The sequence below is a fragment of the Mercenaria mercenaria genome, chromosome 12, assembly GCF_021730395.1.
Source record: "Mercenaria mercenaria strain notata chromosome 12, MADL_Memer_1, whole genome shotgun sequence".
In the NCBI taxonomy this organism is placed as follows: domain Eukaryota; kingdom Metazoa; phylum Mollusca; class Bivalvia; order Venerida; family Veneridae; genus Mercenaria; species Mercenaria mercenaria.
This window is the reverse complement of record NC_069372.1, coordinates 9,945,302-9,969,589: the sequence shown is the minus strand read 5'-3', so window position 1 is coordinate 9,969,589 and position 24,288 is coordinate 9,945,302. Positions and strand designations below refer to the sequence as shown.

At 35.1% G+C, this 24,288-nt stretch overlaps 2 protein-coding genes across 4 annotated transcripts in view; one reads left to right on the top strand and one right to left on the bottom strand.

Moving 5' to 3' along the window:
• Nucleotides 1–11,544, top strand: part of LOC128547212 (leucine-zipper-like transcriptional regulator 1) — a 69,063-nt gene extending 57,519 nt beyond the window's left edge. Inside the window, exons 16-19 of the mRNA XM_053519150.1 lie at nucleotides 1,628–1,806; nucleotides 2,465–2,614; nucleotides 4,960–5,094; nucleotides 5,502–11,544. Coding sequence (XP_053375125.1) covers nucleotides 1,628–1,806; nucleotides 2,465–2,614; nucleotides 4,960–5,094; nucleotides 5,502–5,642 — 605 coding nt within the window. The 3' untranslated portion in view covers nucleotides 5,643–11,544. The remainder of the gene's footprint in view (nucleotides 1–1,627; nucleotides 1,807–2,464; nucleotides 2,615–4,959; nucleotides 5,095–5,501) is intronic.
• A 2,139-nt stretch (nucleotides 11,545–13,683) lies between these two features.
• The window catches only part of LOC123534848 (phosphorylase b kinase gamma catalytic chain, skeletal muscle/heart isoform-like), a 114,024-nt gene continuing 103,419 nt past the window's right edge, over nucleotides 13,684–24,288 (bottom strand). For all 3 annotated transcript variants that reach the window (XM_045317294.2, XM_045317291.2, XM_045317292.2), the window contains 3 exons: nucleotides 21,797–21,877; nucleotides 19,233–19,274; nucleotides 13,684–18,389 (listed from right to left, as the gene is read on the bottom strand). In XM_045317294.2, coding sequence (XP_045173229.1) covers nucleotides 18,150–18,389; nucleotides 19,233–19,274; nucleotides 21,797–21,877 — 363 coding nt within the window. In that variant the 3' untranslated portion in view covers nucleotides 13,684–18,149. The remainder of the gene's footprint in view (nucleotides 18,390–19,232; nucleotides 19,275–21,796; nucleotides 21,878–24,288) is intronic.

The window sequence follows — 24,288 nt, the reverse complement described above, 5'->3', positions numbered from 1 at the left end:
CAAATTGTTTTGGAAAAAAATCTGGCAATCGAAACTTGATACAGATTCTTTTTACTTCAGTTTATACTTAGTTATTTTAGTGAAATTGTCATGTAAACTGAAGCTCATTATTGAGTCAGTTAGCTACTGTTTTTAAACTAAGTAAGTCTGGTGAATTTGAAGAAAAGTCTTAGTAAAAATTCTGATAAAAAGCAGTATAAGTGGTAAAGTAAAAGATTTTGTTTCAGCACCAAAGTGTGAAATGGGTACTCCTAGAGCAGCCTGTAAAAGAGTTTATCTATGTGGACATTTTCTAGAAAAATAGACAGTAAAACTATGTCAAAGGCAGAGATTTGACCAGTAAATATAAAGCTAAATATAGAACCTGACATTGTCTGTGTAACCATGTTGGAGACAAATGTTGTTTTTTTTTGGCTCATCTGATTTTTGAGAAAAAAATCTACGAGGTATTGTTGTAACAGAAGCGTCGGCATCGGCAATGGTTAAAATTTTGAGTCCATCTTTTCTAAAAAGACTTATAAGAGCTACAGCTTTGAAACTTGTTTATTATCATTAGATGAATAAGTAGGGTATAGGGCCTGCATTTTATCAGAATTATGGCCCTTTTTGTACTTAGAAAGTCTGAACTATAACTCTTTTCTTACATATTTTCCAGCACTTGCATACAACCGTTGGCACCTGTAGGCAGTGCTCTTGTTTTGCTTTATCATAATGTTGCTTATTTTAGTTTAACTGTACATTTAGTTTGTATTTTGATGAGATTTTACCCCTTAGCCTGCTGGCGGCAGATGATTTTGCCTTTGCGACCAGTGCAGACCAAGATCAGCCTGCACATCCGTGCAGTCTGATCATGGTCTGCACTGTTCGCTATTCAGTCAATAAATTTTCAGTAAAAACCCCTCTGAGTAATAAGTGGTACTGTCTAAATTGAAAGATGGACCAGTCCATTATAGAAATATAGCAGGGTAAGGGTTAAGATTTCTTGTAGACTACAAAATAAAAAACCACTACTTCACTTTCCCAGTCGTTGTCTTTGTGGGCAGGTTTTCATCCCTGCTACAAAAACAATCTTCAGTATCAAACATTTGCCAGTAGTAAAACATTTAGTCCAACCAATCCTAAATGTTACTGACACATATCTGTCCAGTTGTCAGTAACAGAAATTTAGGAGTTTTACATAAATGGTATAAGGGATGAAGTTAAGTGTCACCGATTTGTGGAGGAACTTGGTTAGATATGCTCTGGTATTTAACTGATTTAAGTCTTATTTTTGCTCCGAGTTTATTTAGTTTTTGTTGATTATGTACCAATTCAAAGTGGAGGACAAATTTTCTGACATATGTTTTTGTTAATACAGAAAAGTACAAGTGGATAAAAATAGCAACATTGGCATTGAAGATATTATTTAGATAAAAATCTCATTATTTCTCAAGTCTATTGCTGTCTCATACTTTGTCTTATTTCAAAATACTGCTTTTCCCCACTATTGTATTTCAAAATCACAATTCGTGGCCTCAACGCAAAACTAGTCTATCTGCTTCTATTTCTATATATACAGATACTAGTTTCGCATTGAGGTGACGAATTGTACTCTACTTTTTCATGTTTTTTTTGTTGTTTTTTTCAGCTAATTCATTAGAAAAAGACATGGAGAATTTTCTCAAAACAAGTGGTCAAGAATTCTGCGACATTACACTGCTTCTGGACAATGTTCCTGTTTTGGCACATAAGGCGGTATTGGCGGCACGGTGTACATATTTTGAGTCCATGTTCAGGTCATTCATGCCTGAAAATAATACTGTAAAGGTAAAGTATTATCTAAATTATAAATACCCGTAGGCTAAATATGTAATTCAGGATTTAAGGGGCCTCTGTTACTAAATGGTTACAATCACTAAGTCAGATTCACTTGCCCACCATCACTATTGGGTTCAAAACCTGGCTTAGGGTGTAAAAGTCTTCATACGTGGAAGCAAGCCATCTGGATGTTCTGCCATGTCCATGTCTAAAATTATGCCGAGATGGGCAGCTGGCATTTTCCTCCCCCATAAAAGCTGGAAAAAGTTAAAATTGTGTACGTGTTACATAAACCTACCAAAGAATATTATGAACTTTGTAAGTGATAAAATTTTTACATGATTGTGTAGTATGAGTAAGTTTTTTTTCAAGTAGTGGCCTTAGTTGTTAAGGCCATTGACTTTGTCACTCTCTCTCATTGGTGTGGATTGAATAAGTATATATATAGTACAGTATTGTTTATATATTATGACAGATGCCAGATCATTATGTTATACTCCAGTAGAGAAAATTATTGCCTTCCAGTAGGGAACTTTGTTATTGAATGGTTTCACCTGTTTACTTTGATAAAACATCTATTTGGAAATTAAAGATTTGCATTGTAGGGAGATAGTTCCTTTACAGGTGTTATAAACTTGTGTTAATATCTTTTCTTCCCTATTTACAGATTGCTATAGGAGAAATGGTGCCTTCTAGACAAGCCTTTGACAGTTTGATGAGATATATCTACTATGGTGAGGTTTCCATGCCACCGGAAGATTCTCTATATCTGTTTCCTGCACCATACTTCTATGGCTTCACAAACAATAGATTACAGGTATTCATTGTTTTGTGGAGAATTAGCTTTTAATACTTCTCATTCACTGTAAAGTTTGAGAGAAAAAGTCATTCAAATACTTGCATAGATAATTGTCATAATGGAAAAGAAAATTTATTTGTGGGCTTCATATATGTATATCTTTAGTGAACTAAAATGCTTTCACAATTCTTTGAACTGGCTCAGTAGCCTAGTGGTAGAGCGCCCGCTACAAGTGCCAGAGGTCATGCGTTCACTACCTGGCTGCGTAATACCAAAAACAAAAAAATGGTACTAGTAGCTTCCTCGCTTGGTGCTCAGCATAAAGATGATAGTACTGGGACTGGGAAACCCGGTGTCAGTATAATGTGACTGGGTGGGGTATCATGTCACGTATCAATGGTGTGATATTCCAGTGAAGCAGCACTATAAAGTTGGGCATTGCAGTCGCTGCTACAAGTACACATCGTCATTCATATAACTGAAACATTATTGAAAAAGATGTTAAACCCAAACACACACACACTTCAGCAATTCTTGTTATATTATGAATTTGGACACAACTGAATTCTGTTCAGGCATTAACATTTGAAATCAGAAAATAAAAGTACTTGTGCAGTATCTTGTTCACACACAATGAGTTCAGCTCACACAATAGGGTAGCTCGAGTAAGTACTAATCATGTCTTCCTCATTGAAGAGTTGAACTCTACTAACACTGCTGTGAGGCAGGGTTGACTGGTTCCCAGCTTGTTAGTCATGGAGAATGAGCAGGGCAAAAGCAGTTTTACTTAGTGCCATGGCCTGGGCTGTGAGGTGGGAGTAATTATATTTGCATGATAACTTATCCTACCCTTGTGTTTTTAGCTGAACTGTAGGAAATCATTTTATCTTAAAACATGAAATAAAAGTGAAAGCTGCTATCATGTAAAAATAAAACATATTTAGAACATTGACTGTGTCCCTCATTTCAAAACTGTCTCAGCCACTTTACTCATTTTGAAAGACTTTAGACTTAACAATAAAACTGCAAAAAAAATTGTGTCATTGAGATTAAATCATTGATTATGATCCCATGACTTCAGGGTTAGGAACCAGATGCTCTGCCACAAAGTATCAAATAATTACAGTAGAACCTCTCTTAACTGTCATTTTTTTGTGGAGTACACATTATCATTTATATAACTGAAAAATTGACTGGTACCAAGTAAAAATGACAGTTAAGAGAGGTTGACTTGTTTTGCTTTTAGCTCACCTGAGCCAAAGGCTCATGGTGAGCTTTTGTGACCGCTCAATGTCCGTATGGGTGTAATTTCACACAAATGATCCTTATGTCACCCTCTACCAGGATTGTTCAAATTATACTGATTTGTCAAAAAACATGGCCGCCAGAGGACGTGGTCACTTTTCCCTATATGTATATAGTGGAAACTTTAAAAATCTTCTTGTGTGAAACTGCTAGCCCAATTTTAAAATAATTTTACACAAATGGTCCTTGTGTGACCCCCTACCAAAATTATTCAAATCATTTTGATTCATCAAAAAAAATGGCTGCCAGAGGGCGCATGGTCACTTTTCCCTATATGTATATAGTGGAAACTTTAAAAATCTTCTTGTGTGAAACTGCCAGCCTGATTTTAAAATAATTTTACACAAATGGTCCTTGTGTGACCCTCTACCAAGATTGTTCAAATTATTTTGATTTGTCAAAGAACATGGCTGCCAGAGGGTGTGGTTACTTTTCCCTATATGTATATAGTGGAAACTTTAAAAATCTTCTTGTTTGAAACTGCAAGCCCAATTTAAAAATAATTTTACACAAATGATTCTTGTGAGACCCTCTACCAAGATTGTTCAAATTATTTCGATTCGTCAAAAAAACATGGCTGCCAGGGTGCCTGGTCACTTTTCTTCTCTGAATCAATAATAGCTAGAGCCTTGATATTTGGCATGTGATATCAGATTTGTAATGTCTACCATAACTGTTCAAATTATTGCCCTAGGTTCAAAAGTGTGTGTGACATGTATATAATTTAGGCTGACATAGAAGAAACCTAACTCTGTACATATACAAACACACTTGAAGCCTTGTACACAGGTGAGCGCTTTAGGGTCAATGACCCTCTTGTTTAAGGTAGAGTCTTGAGATTTGGATGACAAGTACAGTTTTGCACACCGATCCTAAAACTGACATCAGTTTGACATTTGAAACACGTAGTTCACATTACTCAGATGAGCGGACCAGGGTCATCATGACCCACTTGTTACTTGTATCTTGTAAGCTACAGCTGTGCACTAATTTATTTGAGCTTAATGAAAGTGTAGAGCTGTTCTCTCACTATAAAAACCTTTCACACTATTTTCAAGGCATACTGCAAGCACAATCTGGAGATGAACGTAACGTGTCAGAACGTGGTACAGATTCTCGAGGCAGCAGATCGTATACAGGCAGTAGATATGAAGAAACATGCTCTCAGCATCATAGTCCATCATTTTCCAAAGGTACAATCTTGTATACATTTGACATACAGGCAGACCTGTGCTATAGGCCACCTCCAAATATAGACCACTACTATAAAACCTGTTTATAAGGCCAATTTCTCTTCTTGTTCAATCATAGTGTAAACTTACCTGTTTTTAGAGACCATCTGTCATCAACTGCTTCTTCTTTTCCTATGGGTGGTCTTCATAGACTAGTTTGATTTTATTTTAAATGTTTCTGCTCCTTTGTGTATATAGGCGCGTCTGGAGAAAACAGTCATACGTGCATGTCATCTGATTTGTGTAAAAATAGGAAACTTTGGAAAATGTTTTGTCAGTGTGTTTAGAAATTAGGTCTGTTGCAGCTCATTTTGTTTGCCTAGTGTGGGATGGGTCATTATTGAGCGATATGATATTAAATATTTCAGGTTGCTAAGTTACCACAGATCGGCAGACTGAGTCGTGAATTGTTGCTGGATATTCTGGAGGCTATAGCAGACGACATGTCAGAAAACAGGATATGCCAGGACTTGTCCAGTAGCAGCCTTACTGATTCAAGCTATACATGAAATATGAATATCTCCATTATGTGTTCTGTTTATAAACATGTGTTCTAAACTACATGATTTAAAGTTTATAAAAAGGCCTAGCCATAGAAGCTGACTGCAACAAAAATTACAAAAAACTTCACCTCCCTCCCCACCCCCAAATTTCCAGTCAGAACTATGACTGCTATATAATGCTATATAGCCTATATGTGTAGTCACATAGATACATTTTTTCATGAAACAAGTAACTTTATGCCATTTTTGTGCTGCCAAGATTTTTTTTTTGGTGGAGGGGCACTTAAAGAGTTGCCCTGTCTGTAAGTTGGTCCAAATTTGTGTTGTGCATATCTCAAAAAAATATTTAACACAGAGTCATAAAGCCACCTTGCATTATCATTCAGCATGTTAAGTAATGCATGGGATTTCACTCGGACATACCAGAGTTATGGCCCTTGACAGTAAAAAAAAATGTATGAAAAATTTCTAAAAGTTTGTATCTCAAAAAGTGTTTGACCAAAACACTAGGATTATTATTTAGCATGTGAAGTTGTGCACCTGGGGTTTTATTTGAGGACCAGAGTTATGGCCCTTGACTTAGTCAAAAATATGCATAAAAGTTTGTGTCGCCTGCATCTCAAAACATAATAGACTTAGAGTTGTAAAATGTTAGAGATATAGCATGTGAAGTTGTGTACCTGGTGTTCTGTTTTGGATTTCACTCAGCCAGATCAGAGTTATGGTCCTTGAAAGAGACAATTACACATGGAAATGCTTAAAAGTTTGTGTTGCATATATCTTAAAAAATATTTGACCTAGTCATGAAACCATGTAGGAATATAACTTGGTATGTAAAGTTGTTCACCAGAGTTTTTAGCTCGACTATTCGAAGAATAGTCTAGCTATTCTACTCACCCTGGCGTCGGCGTCGGCGTCGGCGTCACACCTTGGTTAAGTTTTTGCATGCAAGTACATACAGCTATCATTTAAAGGCATATAGCTTTGAAACTTATTTATTCTTTTTCTAGGACAATTACCAACCTCACTGGGTCAAGTTCCATAACTCTAACATGTATTTTGAGCAAATTATGCCCCCTTTTGGACTTAGAAAATTTTGGTTAAAGTTTTACATGCAAGTTACTATCTCCAAAACTAATGCAGATATTGAATTGAAACTTCACATGTGTCTTTGGGGTTATAAAACTATTTGATAGCACCAAGTCCCATAACTCTGACCTTCATTTTGGCCAAATTATGCCCCCTTTTGGACTTAGAAAATTCTGGTTAAAGTTTTGCGTGCAAGTACATACAGCTATTACTAAAAGGCATATAGATTTGAAACTTATTTTTTCTTTTTCTAGATCAATTACCTACCTCACTGGGTCAAGTCCCATAACTCTGACATGTATTTTGAGCAAATTATGCCCCCTTTTGGACTTAGAAAATCCTGGTTAAAGTTTTACATGCAAGTTACTATCTCCAAAACTAATGCAGATATTGAATTGAAACTTTACATGTGTCTTCGGGGTTATAAAACTAGTTGATAGCACCAAGTCCCATAACTCTGACCTTCATTTTGGCCAAATTATGCCCCCTTTTGGACTTAGAAAATTCTGGTTAAAGTTTTGCGTGCAAGTACATACAGCTATTACTAAAAGGCATATAGATTTGAAACTTATTTTTTCTTTTTCTAGATCAATTACCTACCTCACTGGGACAAGTCCCATAACTCTGACATGTATTTTGGGCAAATTATGCCCCCTTTTGGACTTATAAAATCCTGGTTAAAGTTTTACATGCAAGTTACTATCTCCAAAACTAATATAGATATTAAATTGAAACTTCACATGTGTCTTCGGGGTTATAAAACTAGTTGATAGAATCAAGTCCCATAACTCTGACATGTATTTTGGGCAAATTATGCCCCCTTTTGGACTTAGAAAATTCTGGTTAAAGTTTTGCGTGCAAGTACATACAGCTATTACCAAAAGGCATATAGCTTTGAATCTTATTTATTCCTTTTCTAGGTCAATTACCAGCCTCACTAGGTCAAGTTCCATAACTCTTAACATGTATTTTGAACAAATTATGCCCCCTTTTGGACTTAGAAAATTCTGGTTAAAGTTTACATGCAAGTTACTATCTCCAAAACTAATGCAGATATTGAATTTAAACCTAACATGTTTCTTCGGGGTTATAAAACTAGTTGATAGCATCAAGTCCCATAACTTTGATATGTATTTTGGTCAAATTATGTCCCCTTTCGAACTTAAACTCTTTTGATATTTAACATTTTGGGTAATAATTTCCTGCTTCTGTGACAATATTTCGAATAGTCGAGCTTGTCTGTCTTACGGACAGCTCTTGTTGTTTTGGGTTTCACTGTGCAATACCAAAGTTATGGCCCTTGACGTAGTCAAAAATATTCATTAAGGTCATAAAAGTTTGTGTTGCAATTGACTTATGCAGTAGAACAACTTACAGTGCAAGCACTGCATGAAATATAGACATATTTTCGCAAAAATTACTTACATCTCTCAGCAGTCATAAAATTTATTAAAATATAAACTCTGGTCACCTGATTACTTAGGACCATGGCAAATGAATATGGAATTATCTTGAAATAATAAAACTGACCTGAATTTTCTTTATTTAGTTTGCGATAAAAAATCAGGAAAACTGAAATAAAAAACTTGTTAAATTCATTCTTTGTTTTGCACCTTTGAAATTTCAAGACATCATTTCTGTTTACAGACTGTTTCACACACAATTTATTTAAATATGCTACTGTAAGAAAATAGTATTATAAAGAAAATCATTCATTTTATTTGATTTATCTGTTATTTGTAAGATACTATGTGCAAGAAAAAAAATTTATCACTGTCTGTGCATGTGGAAACTTTCGGCTCTCTGGTAACTGAGTTTGCTGTAACTTGCTGCATTTACATTCACCCTTGAGCAGAAGATCTTTGTCTGCAACAGCAACCAGTCGCAAGTTCTTAAAATGTGGATCAAATCCGCTTGAGAGAGTTTTTTTTTCTCAAGTTTTTTCTCGTGTTCACTGTGCTATTTGATGGGATTTGAGATATTGTTTTGACAGTTTTATTTTTACTGTTATGGGCGTAAATAGGAACCTTGTTAATGTGCAATATTTGATGCTTTGTAAATTTTTTATTATGTACATTTATTGACATTCTGCATCTTGTGCCAATGCATTTGTGATCTTTTATTGTCTCATTCTAAGTCAGTTACGTGGACTGTGATTAAGTTCTTACCCAGAGTTCAAGGGTTTAAATCTTTTGAGTTTTTACCTAGTATGCATATAGTGTAAAATTTAAGAGTCTTCTAGTCAGAAAACTCTGACCTAATTTAAGAATAATTTCAGACATTTTCCTTTCGAAATCACAAACAAAAATCGTTTAAAAGTGTGAAACTCGGGTGATCTGAGGTCATATTGACCTGTTTTTACTGCAAACTTGAATTTCAGTCATTTTTGTGCAAAATTACAAATTCCATTGCATTATGAAGAAAAGGCATTTACTAGCAAAGTTGCATTTTGGGTCACTAAAATGAAAGCAGTTTTAGAATCCTCTTCAAAATTTTCTACTTGTACTGTAAGAGACATTGCTAATGATGTAAAATTCATGTACATCATTTGAACCGCACCATGAGAAAACCAACATTGTGCATCTGCACAGTCTGGTCAGGATCCATGCTGTTTGCTATCGATTTCTCTAATTGCAATAGGCTTTGAAAGCAAACAGCATGGATCCTGACAAGACTGCGCAGATGTGCAGGCTGGTCTGGATCCATGCTGGTCGCAAATGCGCTATGTTGGTTTTCTCATTTGTGAAAAAAATACTGTTGCATAAAGTTTGCTTTATAATTTTCCACTGGTAAAATTGCCAGTTACTTGCAGGCCAAGCTGGATAAAACTGGCAAAATAACATGGAGTAAGGCATGCTTTTGTTTTGGGTTTATTGCAATTTTACAATAGTATTTCAGTTATACTGGTGGGAAATTAGCCTAACCAGTGCTCCTGGGTTCTGTACCAGTACTTAGTACTTACCTGTTTTCGGTAAATAACTGCTAACTTCACATGAACCAGAGTGGAGGCTGGATAATTTCAGACACTGTTTTATCAAATCGTCACAGAGAACATACACCTCACCCTGGGATCAAACACATGACTCCACAGTCTTTAGATCTGCGCTTTCCCTATTAAACTACGCGGATGGGCAGTCATTCTCTGTAAAAACTAAAGTGACAGGAAAAAAATGAGATTTGATTTGGTTTTAATAAGGATAGCTTTTTTATCTTTCATACATTTGTTAAAACAAAATCTCTGTGTTTTATAACAGTATGAAACAATATTGGTTGAGAACTTCACACTTGTATATGTTTATATAAAAAGAATTTGAACTACTGCCTTACCCTTGCATGAATGCAAGGGCTGACTGATAGGGTCTGAATAATTGTTTTGGTGTATCTCTGTGATTCTAGCAGGTAATGTGATTGTAAGTGTTGATTTCATAGCTCATACTTTCATTTTGATGTAAAGGAGACATAGAACAAACACTGTTAGTCCAGTTTGACTCCATATTACTTGACTGTGTCGGTGCTCCTTAAAACCCAAATTATTTCATTTGGACTTCACACTCAACTGTTAAACATTGTTGCTAAATGTGTATGTTCAGTGAATTATGATAGCTTGTTTATAAGCATTGTTTGTACATGTATATATTTTCTATAGTAAGATCTTGTTAAATATGTTGTTTTATTAGCTCGACTGTACGAAGTATAAGGAGAGCTATCCTACTCGCCCCGGCGTCGGCGTCTTTCCGCGTCCCCACCTTGGTTAAAGTTTTGGTGCACTTTCTCTTTTTTCAGCTTATCTCTGTAATTACTTGATGGATTTGATTCAGACTTGAAATACTTATTCCTCGTCATCATCCACATCATCTGACATAAGGGCCATAACTCTGGCATCATTTTTTCATGAATTATTCCCCCTTTTTACTTAGAATTTCAGGTTAAAGTTTTGGTGCACTTTCACTCTACCTCTGTTATTACTGAATGGATTTGATTCAAACTTAAAATAGTTGTTCAGCATCATCACCCACATCATATGACACAAGATACCTAACTCTGGCACAATTTTTCATGAATTATTCCCCTTTTTACTTAGAAATCTCTGTTATTACTGAATGGATCTGATTCAAACTTAAACAATTGTTCAACATCATTACCCTTATCATATGACACAAGGTGCATAACTCTGGCCTCAATTTTTCATGAATTATTTCCCCTTTTTACTTAGAATTTTAGGTTAAATTTTTGATGCACTTTCACTCTGTCTCTGTTATTACTGAATGGATTTGATTCAAACTTAAAATAGTTGTTCAACATCATCACCCACACCATATGACGCAAGGTGCATAACTCTGGCACCAATTTTTCATTAATTATTCCCCCTTTTTACTTAGAATTTTAGGTTAAAGTTTTGATGCACTTTCACTCTGTCTCTGTTATTACTGAATGGATATGATTCAAACTTAAAATAGTTGTTCAACATCATCACCCACACTAAATGACACAAGCTGCATAACTCTGGCACCAATATTTAATGAATTATGCCCCTTTTTGCTTAGGATATACTTATATAATGTTTTGATACATTTTATCTTTACCTCTCTTATTACTTTAAGTTGATATTTTTGACATAGACTTGGGCTATTGTGCAATATCTTCATCCACAATTGGAGTCATTAAACACTCCAGTGACAGCTCTAGTTTCCTCAGATGTGTCCAGTTTCACTCTCCAACATTGAAATAGTCGAGCGCTGTCTCCTGTGACAGCTCTTGCTAAGTATCTTGTTGGAAGTCGGAAAGTAAAATAGAAAAGTAAAATCTACTGAAGTAAAAACTTCTTTGCTTGTTTATTCAGACACTTAGTCTTCATTGTTTGAACTTGCATAGGACATTATACAATCTCCAACACTGCTGTGTCACTGGACAATGGCATTAAGCTTCTGCAGCACTTCTGAAGGTGCTAGGCAATGGCAGTAAAGTTTTACTGAGTGAGTTCATCATACATGGGGCAGTAGTAGAAATACATCATAAGCATAGGTCAGGATCTGATGTCCCAACGAATGCCAGGGAGATGGCCTAAATGACTTAAAAGAGCAATATTTTGATAGCCTTTATGTATGTACTAATGTGAAACGGACCTTCTGACTACATAGGAAGGTACAACAGCATTTGTTCATTCAGAGCATTCTGGTCCACTTGTTTTCATGTGTAAAAAATTGTCATTTGGTGTCTGTAAAACTTTGGTGCACATTTCATGATCATTGCAGATTTATTATATGCCTGAAGGGACGTATTATGTTATACCCCCATTGTCCGTCCATCCGTTAGCAATTTCGTGTCCCCTCTGTTACTCTTTAACCACTTGAAGGATTTCGAAGAAACTTTACACAAATGTTCACCACATCGAGACAACATGTAGAGCACATGTTCTGGATGGCTCGCTTCAAAGCCAAGGTCACACTTAGGGGGTCAAAGGTCATATGACTTTGTTTTGTGTCCGCTCTGTAACTCTTGCACTGCTTGAATGATTTTAAAGAAACTTGACACAAATGTTCACCACATCAAGATGACGTGCAGAGCGCATGTTTTGGATGGCTTGCTTCAAGGTCAAGGTCACACTTAGGGGTCAAGGGTCATATCTGAGCCCCTTGAAGGATTTCGAAGAAACTTGACACAAATGTTAACCACATCAAGACGACGTGTCAGAGTGCATGTTTCGGATGGCTCACTTCAAGGTCAAGGTTACACTTAGGGTCAAAGGTCATACCTGAACCCCTTGAAGGATTTCGAAGAAACTTGACACAAATGTTCACCACATTGAGACATATGCAGAGCGTATGTTCTGGATGGCTCACTCCAAGGTCAAAGTCACACTTGGAGGTCAGAGGTCATCTCTAACTCTTGAAGGATTTTAAAAAAACTTGGTACAAATGTTCACCACATCGCAACGACGTGCAGAGCGCATGTTTTCGATGGCTCGCTTCAAGGTCAAGGTCACAGGGGTCAAAGGTCATACCTTCAGGCGTATACTGCTCTGCATTGCAGTGCTCTTATTTATTTGGTTCGATTTAGTCTAGAGTCGCATCGACAGAATTTAGGTAATATGGTGACTATGAATTATGATGATGCTTTTGATGAAGCAAGTGTCCAGTTGTCCCGACGAGATAATGTTTCCGAGACATAGACAGGTACCTTGGTACAACCACCCACTTCCTGCACAGCAGCTCTTTTTTGTTACAAGGGTTAAATAACTTCCACCGTTTCTATCAGTTTATTTTAGCTTGTTTACTTAAAACATTCTCAAGTCTGTTTCCTGGAAAACTAGTACTGCTGTTGTAAAGGAAGGCATGCTTCTGAGACAAGTGGGGCTCAAACCAACATCTTCAAGGTTGACGAACGACACCTTGACCCCTGGTCCCCTTCAAATATTTAAGCTCTGTAAGGGAAGTCATGACCCTATATCACTCGCCTTTTAAACTTGGCCTTAGAATCAAGATAATTATTCTGACCAAGTTTCATGAAAACAAGCTTTTCCTTTGATTCGAGTGGTGACCTAGTTCTTAACCCCACATGACCCAGCTTCTAACTTGACCTAGAGATCATAAAGATAAATATTCTGTGCAAGTTTGTATCAAATCAAAGCATAAATGAAACCTCTATATGGCTGAAAGGACCAAAATAGAAAATTTTGCCTCTTTTAGGAGCAGTAACTGTAGATACTATGATGGAATCCTTATTGTGACTTAAGTTGTGTGTAAGTGTGGTTAAAATCAAATGTAAAATGCCACTTCTATCATGTTCACAAAGGTAAAAATTAACAAATTTTGGCCTTTTCAGGGGTCAATCTGGGGCCATAACTTCGGATGGTCGGGCAATCACAAAACCTCATCTTGTCACTATGTGACAGGCGAGCTAAAAATGCAAATGAAACGACAAAAAACCCCGCAACATTTCAATAAAAGCCAAGACAATCTTGTGTCTTTGTATTTTTTATTTGTTTGGTTCATGGGAGCGTATGTCACAGTTTTACTTTAGCAAGTAGTTCAATGTTAAAATAAATAAAAAATCTTATATACACATTGCAAAGACAGTAATATATCCAGACAAAATAAAATCGTCACAGTAAAACAATTTGTTTAATCATGGATGCCATTCCACCATATAAAACAAGTTGTAAAACCTCTTGTTACTCTTGTAGACTGATAAAAGTCCAGTGTTTCCCTGAAAATGAAGAGGCTAAGATTTCAGTGCGCTTACAGAACTTGTGGAAGATCTCCACAAAATCCGTTAAACAAATAGGTTTCTTCTAATTTACAAAATTTACCTTCAATAATGGATTTAACAAGTGTTCTGTAAAAGTTTTAATGTGTTTTTTGCGTTTTTTTTTACACTTCTTGGAAGATTTCAACCTCTAATCTTTTTTTGTCAAACAGGGTGAAATGAACTTGGCAAAATAAAGGCAATACACCTTAGAAAGACCTAATAGCAAATCACTTAAATTTGATTAAGTATTGGATTGTGTTTATATCATTTTCTTTACTGAAAGCAGCAGGAGAATTATCAGCCTATTTGAGTAACTTAACTTGCAACAGGAAGAAGCTTACAATAAAGTTGTTCAATGGTAACTTATCGGTATCAATGCACAAGCCTGGAAAACCAGTTCAACTGTCGGGGTTTGAATTTTAGCTTGCATATTAACAAAATGCGGCTTCATTTTGGAAAATGTGAGTGACTGTAATGCAAACTTTCAGTTTGATCTGCTGTAAATACTCATTCACAGATGGTGCGTATACGCACTACTCATTGATGAATTTTTACACAATGCACATACTCTGTAGACTAGTTTGCAGACATTGTGTGGCGATATATTATCTACAATTTCTGATACACAATCAAATTTCTTGTGACAAAACGTCAGTGAAAAAAAAGTTTTTTACATAAATAAAGTTTCTATCTAAAATGGTAGAACACATTGCCAGTTAATTTGATATTTTGTGCATTTAAATGTTGCATGCAAAAGTTTTAAGAAATACTAACCCCGACTGTTGTATCATTTTCCAGAAAGGAACTCGTTAAAACAGATAAAATTACCCTAGTATTATACCATGTACAAGTAGCACAAAAATATTTTAAAAACAATCATGTTCTTCAGTCTAGCCTTGAACTTAGTAAATACAACATCTGTAACTTGTCTTTTTATTTAAAAAAGTAGTTCCTTTTAGAATTATTTTTTTAACAAAGACCTATAACGAAGTAATTCTCGATTATGTACTAAATTTTAAACACATGGTATGTACTGTACTCTAAGGAATCAAAATTTTACCCACAGGAAATAAATGGCATACCATTTCCAAATATTCCAAATGTGCAAAAGAAAAAATACAAAATCAGTGCAGGTAGTCTAGAACTGTGATTTTTTTTTTACTATAGCTTGGCTGAATGTGCAACTTTGGACAAAATCCTCTACCCCATAAAATCTCCTAGGCTAGCCATAACCTTAGATAATTCCAACCATGCTATAGTAAAAACATGAATTATACGCAAAAATGAGCTTTGAATATCACATACAATATTTCATTTACTTCTTTTGTTTAGTAAAGACCGGATTCAAGTTCACCATTTTAACCTTTAGCATCCTGGCAGCAAGTGATTCTACCTCTGCAAACAGAGCAGACCAAGATCAGCCTACACATTCTGCACATCCGTGCAGGCTAATCATGATCTGCCCTGTTTGCTATTCAGTCTGTAAATTTTCAGTGAACACCCCTTCAAATAATATAATTGGTACTGCCCAAATTGAATGACAGACCAGTTCATTTTAGAAATTTTGCAGGGTAAAGATTTAAGTAAGCAGATTTTGCCCAAAAGTTTTCTTGTCAAATGCCAAACTGCTGATAGCAAAACCATGAAATATGAATCAAACTGAAGACACTTTAGTGCCAAGGGTCTATAAACCTTTAGCCTGCTGGCGGCGAATATTTCAGCCTTTGCGACCAGTGCAGACCAAGATCAGCCTGCACATCCGTGCAGTCTGATCATGGTCTGCACTGTTCGCTATTCAGTTAGTAAATTTTCAGTGAACACCCCTTCGAATAATAAATGGTATTGCCCAAACTGAATGATGGAACAGTCCATTTTAGAAATTTAGCAGGCTAAGGGTTAACTTTGACCATCTACTTAGTATCCTTGTTAAATCATAGCATTTGTTAATAAAGCATCAATAGAAGTTGACGGCAAAAAAAAACAAGGCAGTCTGAAAGACAGCTAAATCCCCCGCCACTGCTATGGATAGTGAAAGGGTAAAACCTTTGATTTTAGCTGTGACCTTGACCTTAAACTGACATGGCTGACTCATGAATTCTGCACAACGTCTTGATGAGGTGATCATTTGACCAAAGTTTCATGAAAATCCTTCAAGGGGTTTAGGAGATACAGAGCTGAAACCTTTGACCTTCAGTTGTGAGCTTGACCTTGACTTGACATGGCTGACTCATGAGTTCTTGATGAGGTGATCATTTGACCCAAGTTTGATGAAAATCCTTCAAGGGGTTAAGGAGATACAGAGTGGACACGAAATGGAAGGCTCAAACCTTCGACCCTTAGTTGTGACCGTGACCTTGAGCTGGCATGGTTGACTCATAATTTCTGCACATCGTTCTGATGAGGTTATCATTTGACCCAAGTTTTATAAAATTCCTTCAAGGGGTTTAGGAGATATAGTGCAGACACAAAATGGAAGGCTCAAACCTTTGACCTTCAGTTGTGACCTTGACCTTGAGCAGACATGGCTGACTCATAAGTTCTGCACATTGCCTTGATGAGGTGATCATTTGACCCAAGTTTTATAAAATTCCTTCAAGGGGTTTAGGAGATATAGAGCGGACACAAAATGGCAGGCGCAAACCTTTGACCTTGAACCGACAAGGCTGACTCATGGGTTCTGCACATCGTCTTGATGAGGTGATCATTTGACCCAAGTTTCATGAAAATCCTTCAAGGGGTTTAGGAGATATGGACCGGACAAGATTTTGTTACGGACGGAAGGACGGACAGACGGACGGAAGGAAGAACGGACAGATGCAGACCATTCCTATAATCCCTCCCCCACGACGGGGGATTAAAAATTCACAAGAAAGCAAAAACTAATTCTCTGTCACTTTCAAATAATGATAATTTGTTTATATTAGATATACAAAATGTACATTGTATAATTATGTACCATTGTTTCAAAAAGTATAAGTATTTCTATAGTGAGAAAAGTGGAACCAGCAATCAACACAGAATGTTTTTTAAGTTTGTTTAAGACTGATTGCTAATTTACCTCAAACTGGTTGCTAGTTTACCTACAACTGATTGCCATTTTACCTATGGTCAGTTGCCAGTTTACAAGTCTAGTTGCCAGTTTACCCAACTTCAATGAACTTGTATTATTTCCATGTTTTCTCTGCTAGTGATACAGAACAAATGTGTGCAAGAATGAAAATACGAGATCACATACTTTCAAAACTATGTTAAAAGGCTGTGACAGTGATACTTAAAGAAAATATATGAAAATATTGTCCTCTGAACCATTTGAAAATTCTCCCTTGATCTGTTTAACACTTGATCATTTTGGCTACTACAAAACAACTGCAAAATTTTATACCACAAGCCATATAAATACCAGTACTTTTAACTGCCAAAATTTACTTGATTCTCTGGCTATTTTTACGAGCACCCAACTAACCAAATTTTGTACCAAAATTTTTGATCATTTTTCTTGAATTTACGAATCATTTCCTTATTCTGAACAGCTATTTCTTCTCATTTGCAAAGAACGATTGAAAAAGAAATTACAGAGTTTTTGTACACGATATAAAAGAAAAATTTTATGCATGTACAATCCAGGGAAAGAAATTTACATATGTATCATCCAAGGCAGAAAATTTAGCAATTATTTCATAGAAGCCTGCAGCAACAACAACAAAAAAAGACATACAAAGCCAACAACAACATGGAATGGGAAGACAAGCACTCCATTCCCACAATTACACAGCACTTAATTCAAATCACCTGGTTCAAACGCCTTACAATTTTTGTAGACTAGTTAAAATTGGTGCTTTAACAAAGTTACGTCATTCTAAGGTTATGCTTTAGAACGAGCATGTCAAGTCTTGTAAAAAAACGCGGGCAATTCAAGTCTTCTTTTTAAATATATCCCAAAAAATATCTGTCCAACTATAAGAAAGCTAGGCAAAAATGGAATAATTCATCCTCGTAGTTGTAAACACTGGTCGCTATCTAACGTAAACGTTCCTAATCAAGCGAACTGGGACGTAGGTGTGCAAATAGTTCCACACAAACAGTTTCCCTAAAAGCATTTGTGATATCACAATTTCTGGAGCTGAACATCTACACATTTTAAATCATTCGGTTAATTTCCTAACATAGAATCAGTCATCATCTGGGAAATTCCGACTGCCATTCGTCACGTGGCACATGCTCAAACAGAGCAGCACGATTTTGATTGTCTGCTTTCTTCACCCAGTGTCCGTACATTTTGAAAGCACAACCGTCCAACAATTTCCGGCAAAATTTGACACTGTATGGATTGGACTTAAGAATGTCTATGGAAACCGGTGGTGGATTGTTGAAGAAGAACTTCAGCCGGTAAAAAAAGTTGATACACAATACTGCTGCCTGGAATTAAATCAAAATTTTTAAAATTGGCAATTTATGCACAAATTATACAAATCATGAGCAAACAAATTTATTTTAATTTATACAAAATTATCTAAAATATACTATTTTAACAGATATATTCTAAAAATTAATGACTCTTCGCCTATCAAAAAAAAAGATGAAAACAAAATCATATATAAATCCACATTATCCATTTGGTTAAGTACTTAAATTTTAATTGCAGTTGCTTCCCTTTGATAAAGGAAACTTTCTTATTCAATGTTCAAACAGTAACAAATATTTCATTTTAATGTAAACAGGATTTTTAAGCTAACACTGAAACTACCTAATTTAATAATATTTATTTATTTCTGGTAATCTAAAATATAGATGTACTAGTACATCTAATGTCATGCTGTTGGGGCATGCATCCAAATGTTAACAACAAACAGACTGCATTGTCTAAACAATTTTAAATCTTAAGATACTGTTTTAGAGCAGAACTAAAATAGCACTTTCAATACATACTTTCCCCAAGTGGTGTAGCCACAAGAGAAATTGTAAGATTTGATGTTAATGAGTAAAAGATATCTGGATCTTACATGAGAAACCAAAATATATTTCTTTGAATTTCATGTTTCTGGACAATTTATGGTTGAAAAAAAAATTACCACAGGGATTGTGGGATAGAATTCAATTGTCTTTACTGTCTGCTCCTTACAGATGGGAGACGTTACTGGAGCATTTCGATAAATAATTACTGTCAACAATTCAATTTTTAATTTCACAGTAGCATTTTCTTCATTTTGAAGAATATGAAAACAATTCTAGAAGCAAGCCCCTTTAACATAGTCAAATTACCTTAAAATGTTTCTTTGCTTCAAACTTCTTCTCTGGAGTGATCTGAAATTAAACAGACAATGGTTTGACAACCAGGCACATGATTGATCACATCAACACATTAAGTCATTGAACTTTTCTTTCACAAACAACTACCGAAAGCCGTCGAATAATAAAATTTGCCAACGCTGCAAACACTTTTCCAATATCTAAAAGGCTACCCATAAACAAGATGCACACAATATTGCCAATACTGTAATAACATTTCTGTGACAGAACGAAAGTCGTGACAGAATGAAAGTCAATACCGTAAACAACCAGTAAACAGAAGGTGCACTAGTCTGCCAACATCGCAAAAGGATCAGAGGTAAAGGTTAAAGCTCGACTGAAATTCCGCAGACTATTTAGATTTTTCTAAATTTGGAATTTCAAGTAAACAAGTCTGATTTTCCATTGAAGGATGGTTCAAAGTCAAGTTTGGTTTATCTTAATACCACAACGAGCAATCAATAATAACCTACGGCAGTTGTGTACATTCAATTCAGCACGTTCCTTAAATTCTAAGTAATCATGTACGAGCAATTCTGCACATTCTAAAATTCTCAAGTGGTTTTCTTTTTATTTCAAAAGTTCCTGCAATTCACAATGAAGCTATCTGTTTCTTTTTTCTTTAATTTTCTTTAAGACGTTACTTAATTGATTAGAAGATACTAAAAACATAGCTTAAGGAAGGTACACATCTAATTTAGATTTAATTTGTTAATAATCAAAATGCCTGATATACTAGTGAGGGGCTAGGCAGTAATAAAAGCTAACACAGATCGATCTTGAATTAACAATAACCTATGCCATTTGTGTTCGTTCAATTCTGCACGATCTGTAATTCTAAGTAATTGTGTACCAGCAATTCCGCATGATCTAAACTTCTTGCAGATTAGTGTTTTTGAGTCATAAACTTCAAAACACGAGTCTTGATTTTTTACAAACCCTTTCTGCTATCTCCTTAAGAAGCTAGATACTTGAGCAGAACATTATAAAACTTTCTGTGATCGAAATGTCTGTAAATTTTGAACATGAAAAGTAATTGCATTGGCCTAAGTCTAAAATTTATACTTTAGTATGCAAAATATTCTTCCTTCTTCGATTTTATGAGAAAACAGACATTTCATGAAGGTTTCTTTGAAATATGTATAGAAAATTCAGCACATTTAAGTTGGAAATTCAGACTCTGTATTCTGATTAAGCAAAATGCACTTCTATGTGACAGAATTTGACAAATGAAATTTTCCACAGCTCTGATTTTAATCAATTAAAGAGCATCAGCTTGCCGTAACAGATTAATTTGTTTCAACTCGGAAAGTATGCAATAATCAATAAATTTTCTTGTACCTAAATACATTTCAACTGAAAAATATGCATAGATGAGCACATTGTGAAGAATTCAATACAGACCCTTTATCACAAAAGAAATAAGCCCAACAATTTTACCAAGGAATTGTCATAGCAAAATGCTTCAGACGGCATTCTTTTTTCTTTTTCTCTATCTCAGGTATGTCCACCCAATCCTAACCCATATATCTATACTTAATCTAACATTAAAACTGATCAGTGGTCAGTGCATTCTGTCACGTTTTATCATGTTTATCATGCGAAATTAAAGTCAATCATTTTGACATGATTTGCACTTCCTTTATCTATAAATGGACTTTTACAACATGTAATGTATGTCTTATGTAATACAATCTATTTAATCTCAATCCTACCACATCCTTTCTTCCGCCTAATGTTTTAAATATAGCCTTTAGCACAAAGCAAATTTAAAATTAAGTTCAAATTATTTCAATAATTAAATTTTAATTATTGCAGTCATATCAATCATATTGTCGTCTGCTTGTCTATTATCTTTGATCATGTATTGAATTTTGATTTTTAAAACTGCAATCTGATTGAAAAAAATACAATGTATGTTTGAAATGATGTAGCAATTAAAATGACACAACTTCTTTACTTTACAGACGTATAAAAAAAGATTTATCACCGACAATCTTTACAATGAAAATTAACTTGATTAACCACAATCCTTTTCAAAAGTAATTCACTATTTCTGGCTTATATCTAAAGGACAGAATAGAAATTCATACCTTTTGTATTAATTAATTCATATTCTAATATGCCTTTTCCAATTAAAACATGCTTACGCTAAAATGACGTCACATTAACATGCGATGACGTCAATGTTTTTGTTGCAACCAAGAAAGAGCGCTATTATATTTTATGTACTGTTTTAGATTAAGGGCATATTGGAATCTAAATAATGTATAGCAAAATCGTGTTTTAAATTAATAGACTCAAAATCGGTTATATGTACCAGAATAAATAACTTGTGCTACTCCCTTGCGAAATTATTCCGCGAACTTATAACCTCTTTCCATGTATTAATAACATTAAAACACAGGTTTTCTAAACATTATTTCTTAAACAAAACATAATGAACAAATGAAACATCAACTTAAATGATTGATCTCAGTGAATGTCTTATCAACAGAGAACGAAGACAAAAGACGACATAAGCAAAAGTTACTAACCTCTCGTTGGAAGAAAGTATGCTCTAAAGCCTCTTTTGCAGTAAGTCTTTTTCGTGGATCAACGACTAACAATTTGGAAATCTGCAAGAACAAAAAACACCAACATTATTACTTTCCATTATTATATCACGCATTTCTCTTACTTATTTGCTTATCTTCAATATATAATCTAGCCCAGTGCCAGCTGTTGATTTTAGGGGTCCCTGCTTTGCTTACACTAACAAGTCAGGGGACAGCCGGTCATTTTGTTGGTCGCTGGTTCAAGCCAAGCTTTAAACCACACTTGAGTTTTGTCATAACTGATATTATGAAACCTGCACTGACAACTAAACTGTCGCACTACACACTAATGAAGTCCTACAGCTACACTCCCAACTATAATAGTGTAGGCAGACCCCAGGAACCATATATTTGTTTTTTCTTGTTGCACATTTCAACCTTAAGTAATAAATGCCAACTACCACTGCAACTAACATATCTTATCTAATATTTTTCGGTGATTTTTTATCCCTTGCCCAAGAAAGAGGTATATAGTTTAGGCGTTGTCCATCTTTCCATCCATCCAGAGTCATATCTAGAAAGTGATTTGGAATGTTTAAATAAAACTTCATATACATATTCGTCACTATAGGGCAAATGCAGCCCGTCAAGTTTTAGTCAGATTGCCCAAGTAACAGCAGAGTTATGGCCCTTAGATGTTTCCAGTGTTAACTACATAGGGTACTATATATATGGCAATTTCTGCTTCATAACTTGTGACATGTTTGACCTAGAACTATGAAACTTAAATTTTATATCACCATAATGTGGTAGTGCACACACAATTTCATCAGGATCTCTTTAGTAACTTTAGAGTTATTGCCTTTTTCTTTTAAATCCACATATTTGAACATAAGAAACTAACCAATTGGTAGAATTTCATTAAACTTCTTTAATTTTTTCCATAAACATTATTATTATTATTATCAACATGTGAAGTTGTATACATTGTGTACCCACACAGGTCACCCCCACCGTCCTGGTCACCCACCCCAACTCCCAAAATTTTTTTCATTCCTTTTAAAAAATATTTTTCAAATCCTCCATGAATATTAATCAACATGCAAAGTTGTACCCCACACCACCTCGCTCCTCCGCCCAGTCACCCCCCTCAGGATTTTTTTCATTTTTCATCAATATTCATAACCAACTAGCGAAGTTTTGTACTCTCAAACCTTCCATGAATATTTATCAACATGACTGTGGAGTTGTGACAGCTCCCCCACCCTCCTCCCCCCAACCCCCATGTCACCACCCACATTCCAGATTTCCTATAAATTCTTACTTGATTGTGCTCTCTTAAAGACATCTGTTCTTTTAATTTCACATGTACATGTTAAAACAGCGAAAGTTGGTGCCAAACTACTCGAATACAATATTTCATTCTAGTTACACTTCAAGCTCACATTTCAAATAACTCCATATAATTCTAAAAGGTAAACATTTTCCATCAAAATAATTTCATTTGTCAGGATCAACTTCACATACATTTATTATGTTCACTTAAAACTTTTGTTTTCTGCTAAATTGATTTTGACTAATGAAATTATTTGCTTCTAAGTAAAAAAAAACTTTTTTCTGAATATATTTCTTTGCCTTTCCTCACAACAAACCCATTTGACATGGGATACCAGTTCATTGAATTTGCTTGTTTGAATTTATTTCAGTAGATAACACTATAAAGGCCACCTTCAAATAATTTCATAGAAATCAAGGCTTTTCTATTACAAAAACTCTGCTTTTTCCTTGTAAGATTAAGTTTTCAAAAAAACTTCTAATTATATTTCATTCTCTTTTTACAATGATAATTTATTAAAAGCAAAGCTAAGAAAGGATATTATTATCTTTGCTAAACAAGCTGAAAAAACAACTGGAGTGGCTGAACTTAAAAAAACGTTGTGATAAACATCATGAATAGCTTTTTTATTTTACTGCGTATCACACATACCAGTACCTTTTAAAGTAGTTAGGCATTTTGTTGACAGAACATGCTGTCATTTCAGTCAAATTATCAACGGTCCTTAAAATAACAGTAGGCGAAACTTCCAAGATATAAAAAAATAGTTCTGGTTTCGGAACACCTTATACCTAAATGATTCAAATAACTTGTTGACAAAAGTTGTTAGCCAGAAAAATTCGTCATGATCATATGTGACACAAAGAATTTCAAAGCCATGAAAAGAACCATTCATCATATGAATATGATATTTACTGGTGGTATTCTCTTTACAATGAAATAAATGACAGGAAATAATGTGAACTGTTGAACTTGAAACAAAGCGCAGATGACTACAATAATCATTGTTCTTAAGTGATACGTCTTTTCAGATATGATTACTGTTGCAATCTGGACTTCCCGCTATTTTGTGTCGCAATTTCAAAGTTCTTTTCCATCCATATTAACTAATCCCTCTCAAAACAATGGTCCCTACTTCTCGATTTCCTACTTTCTG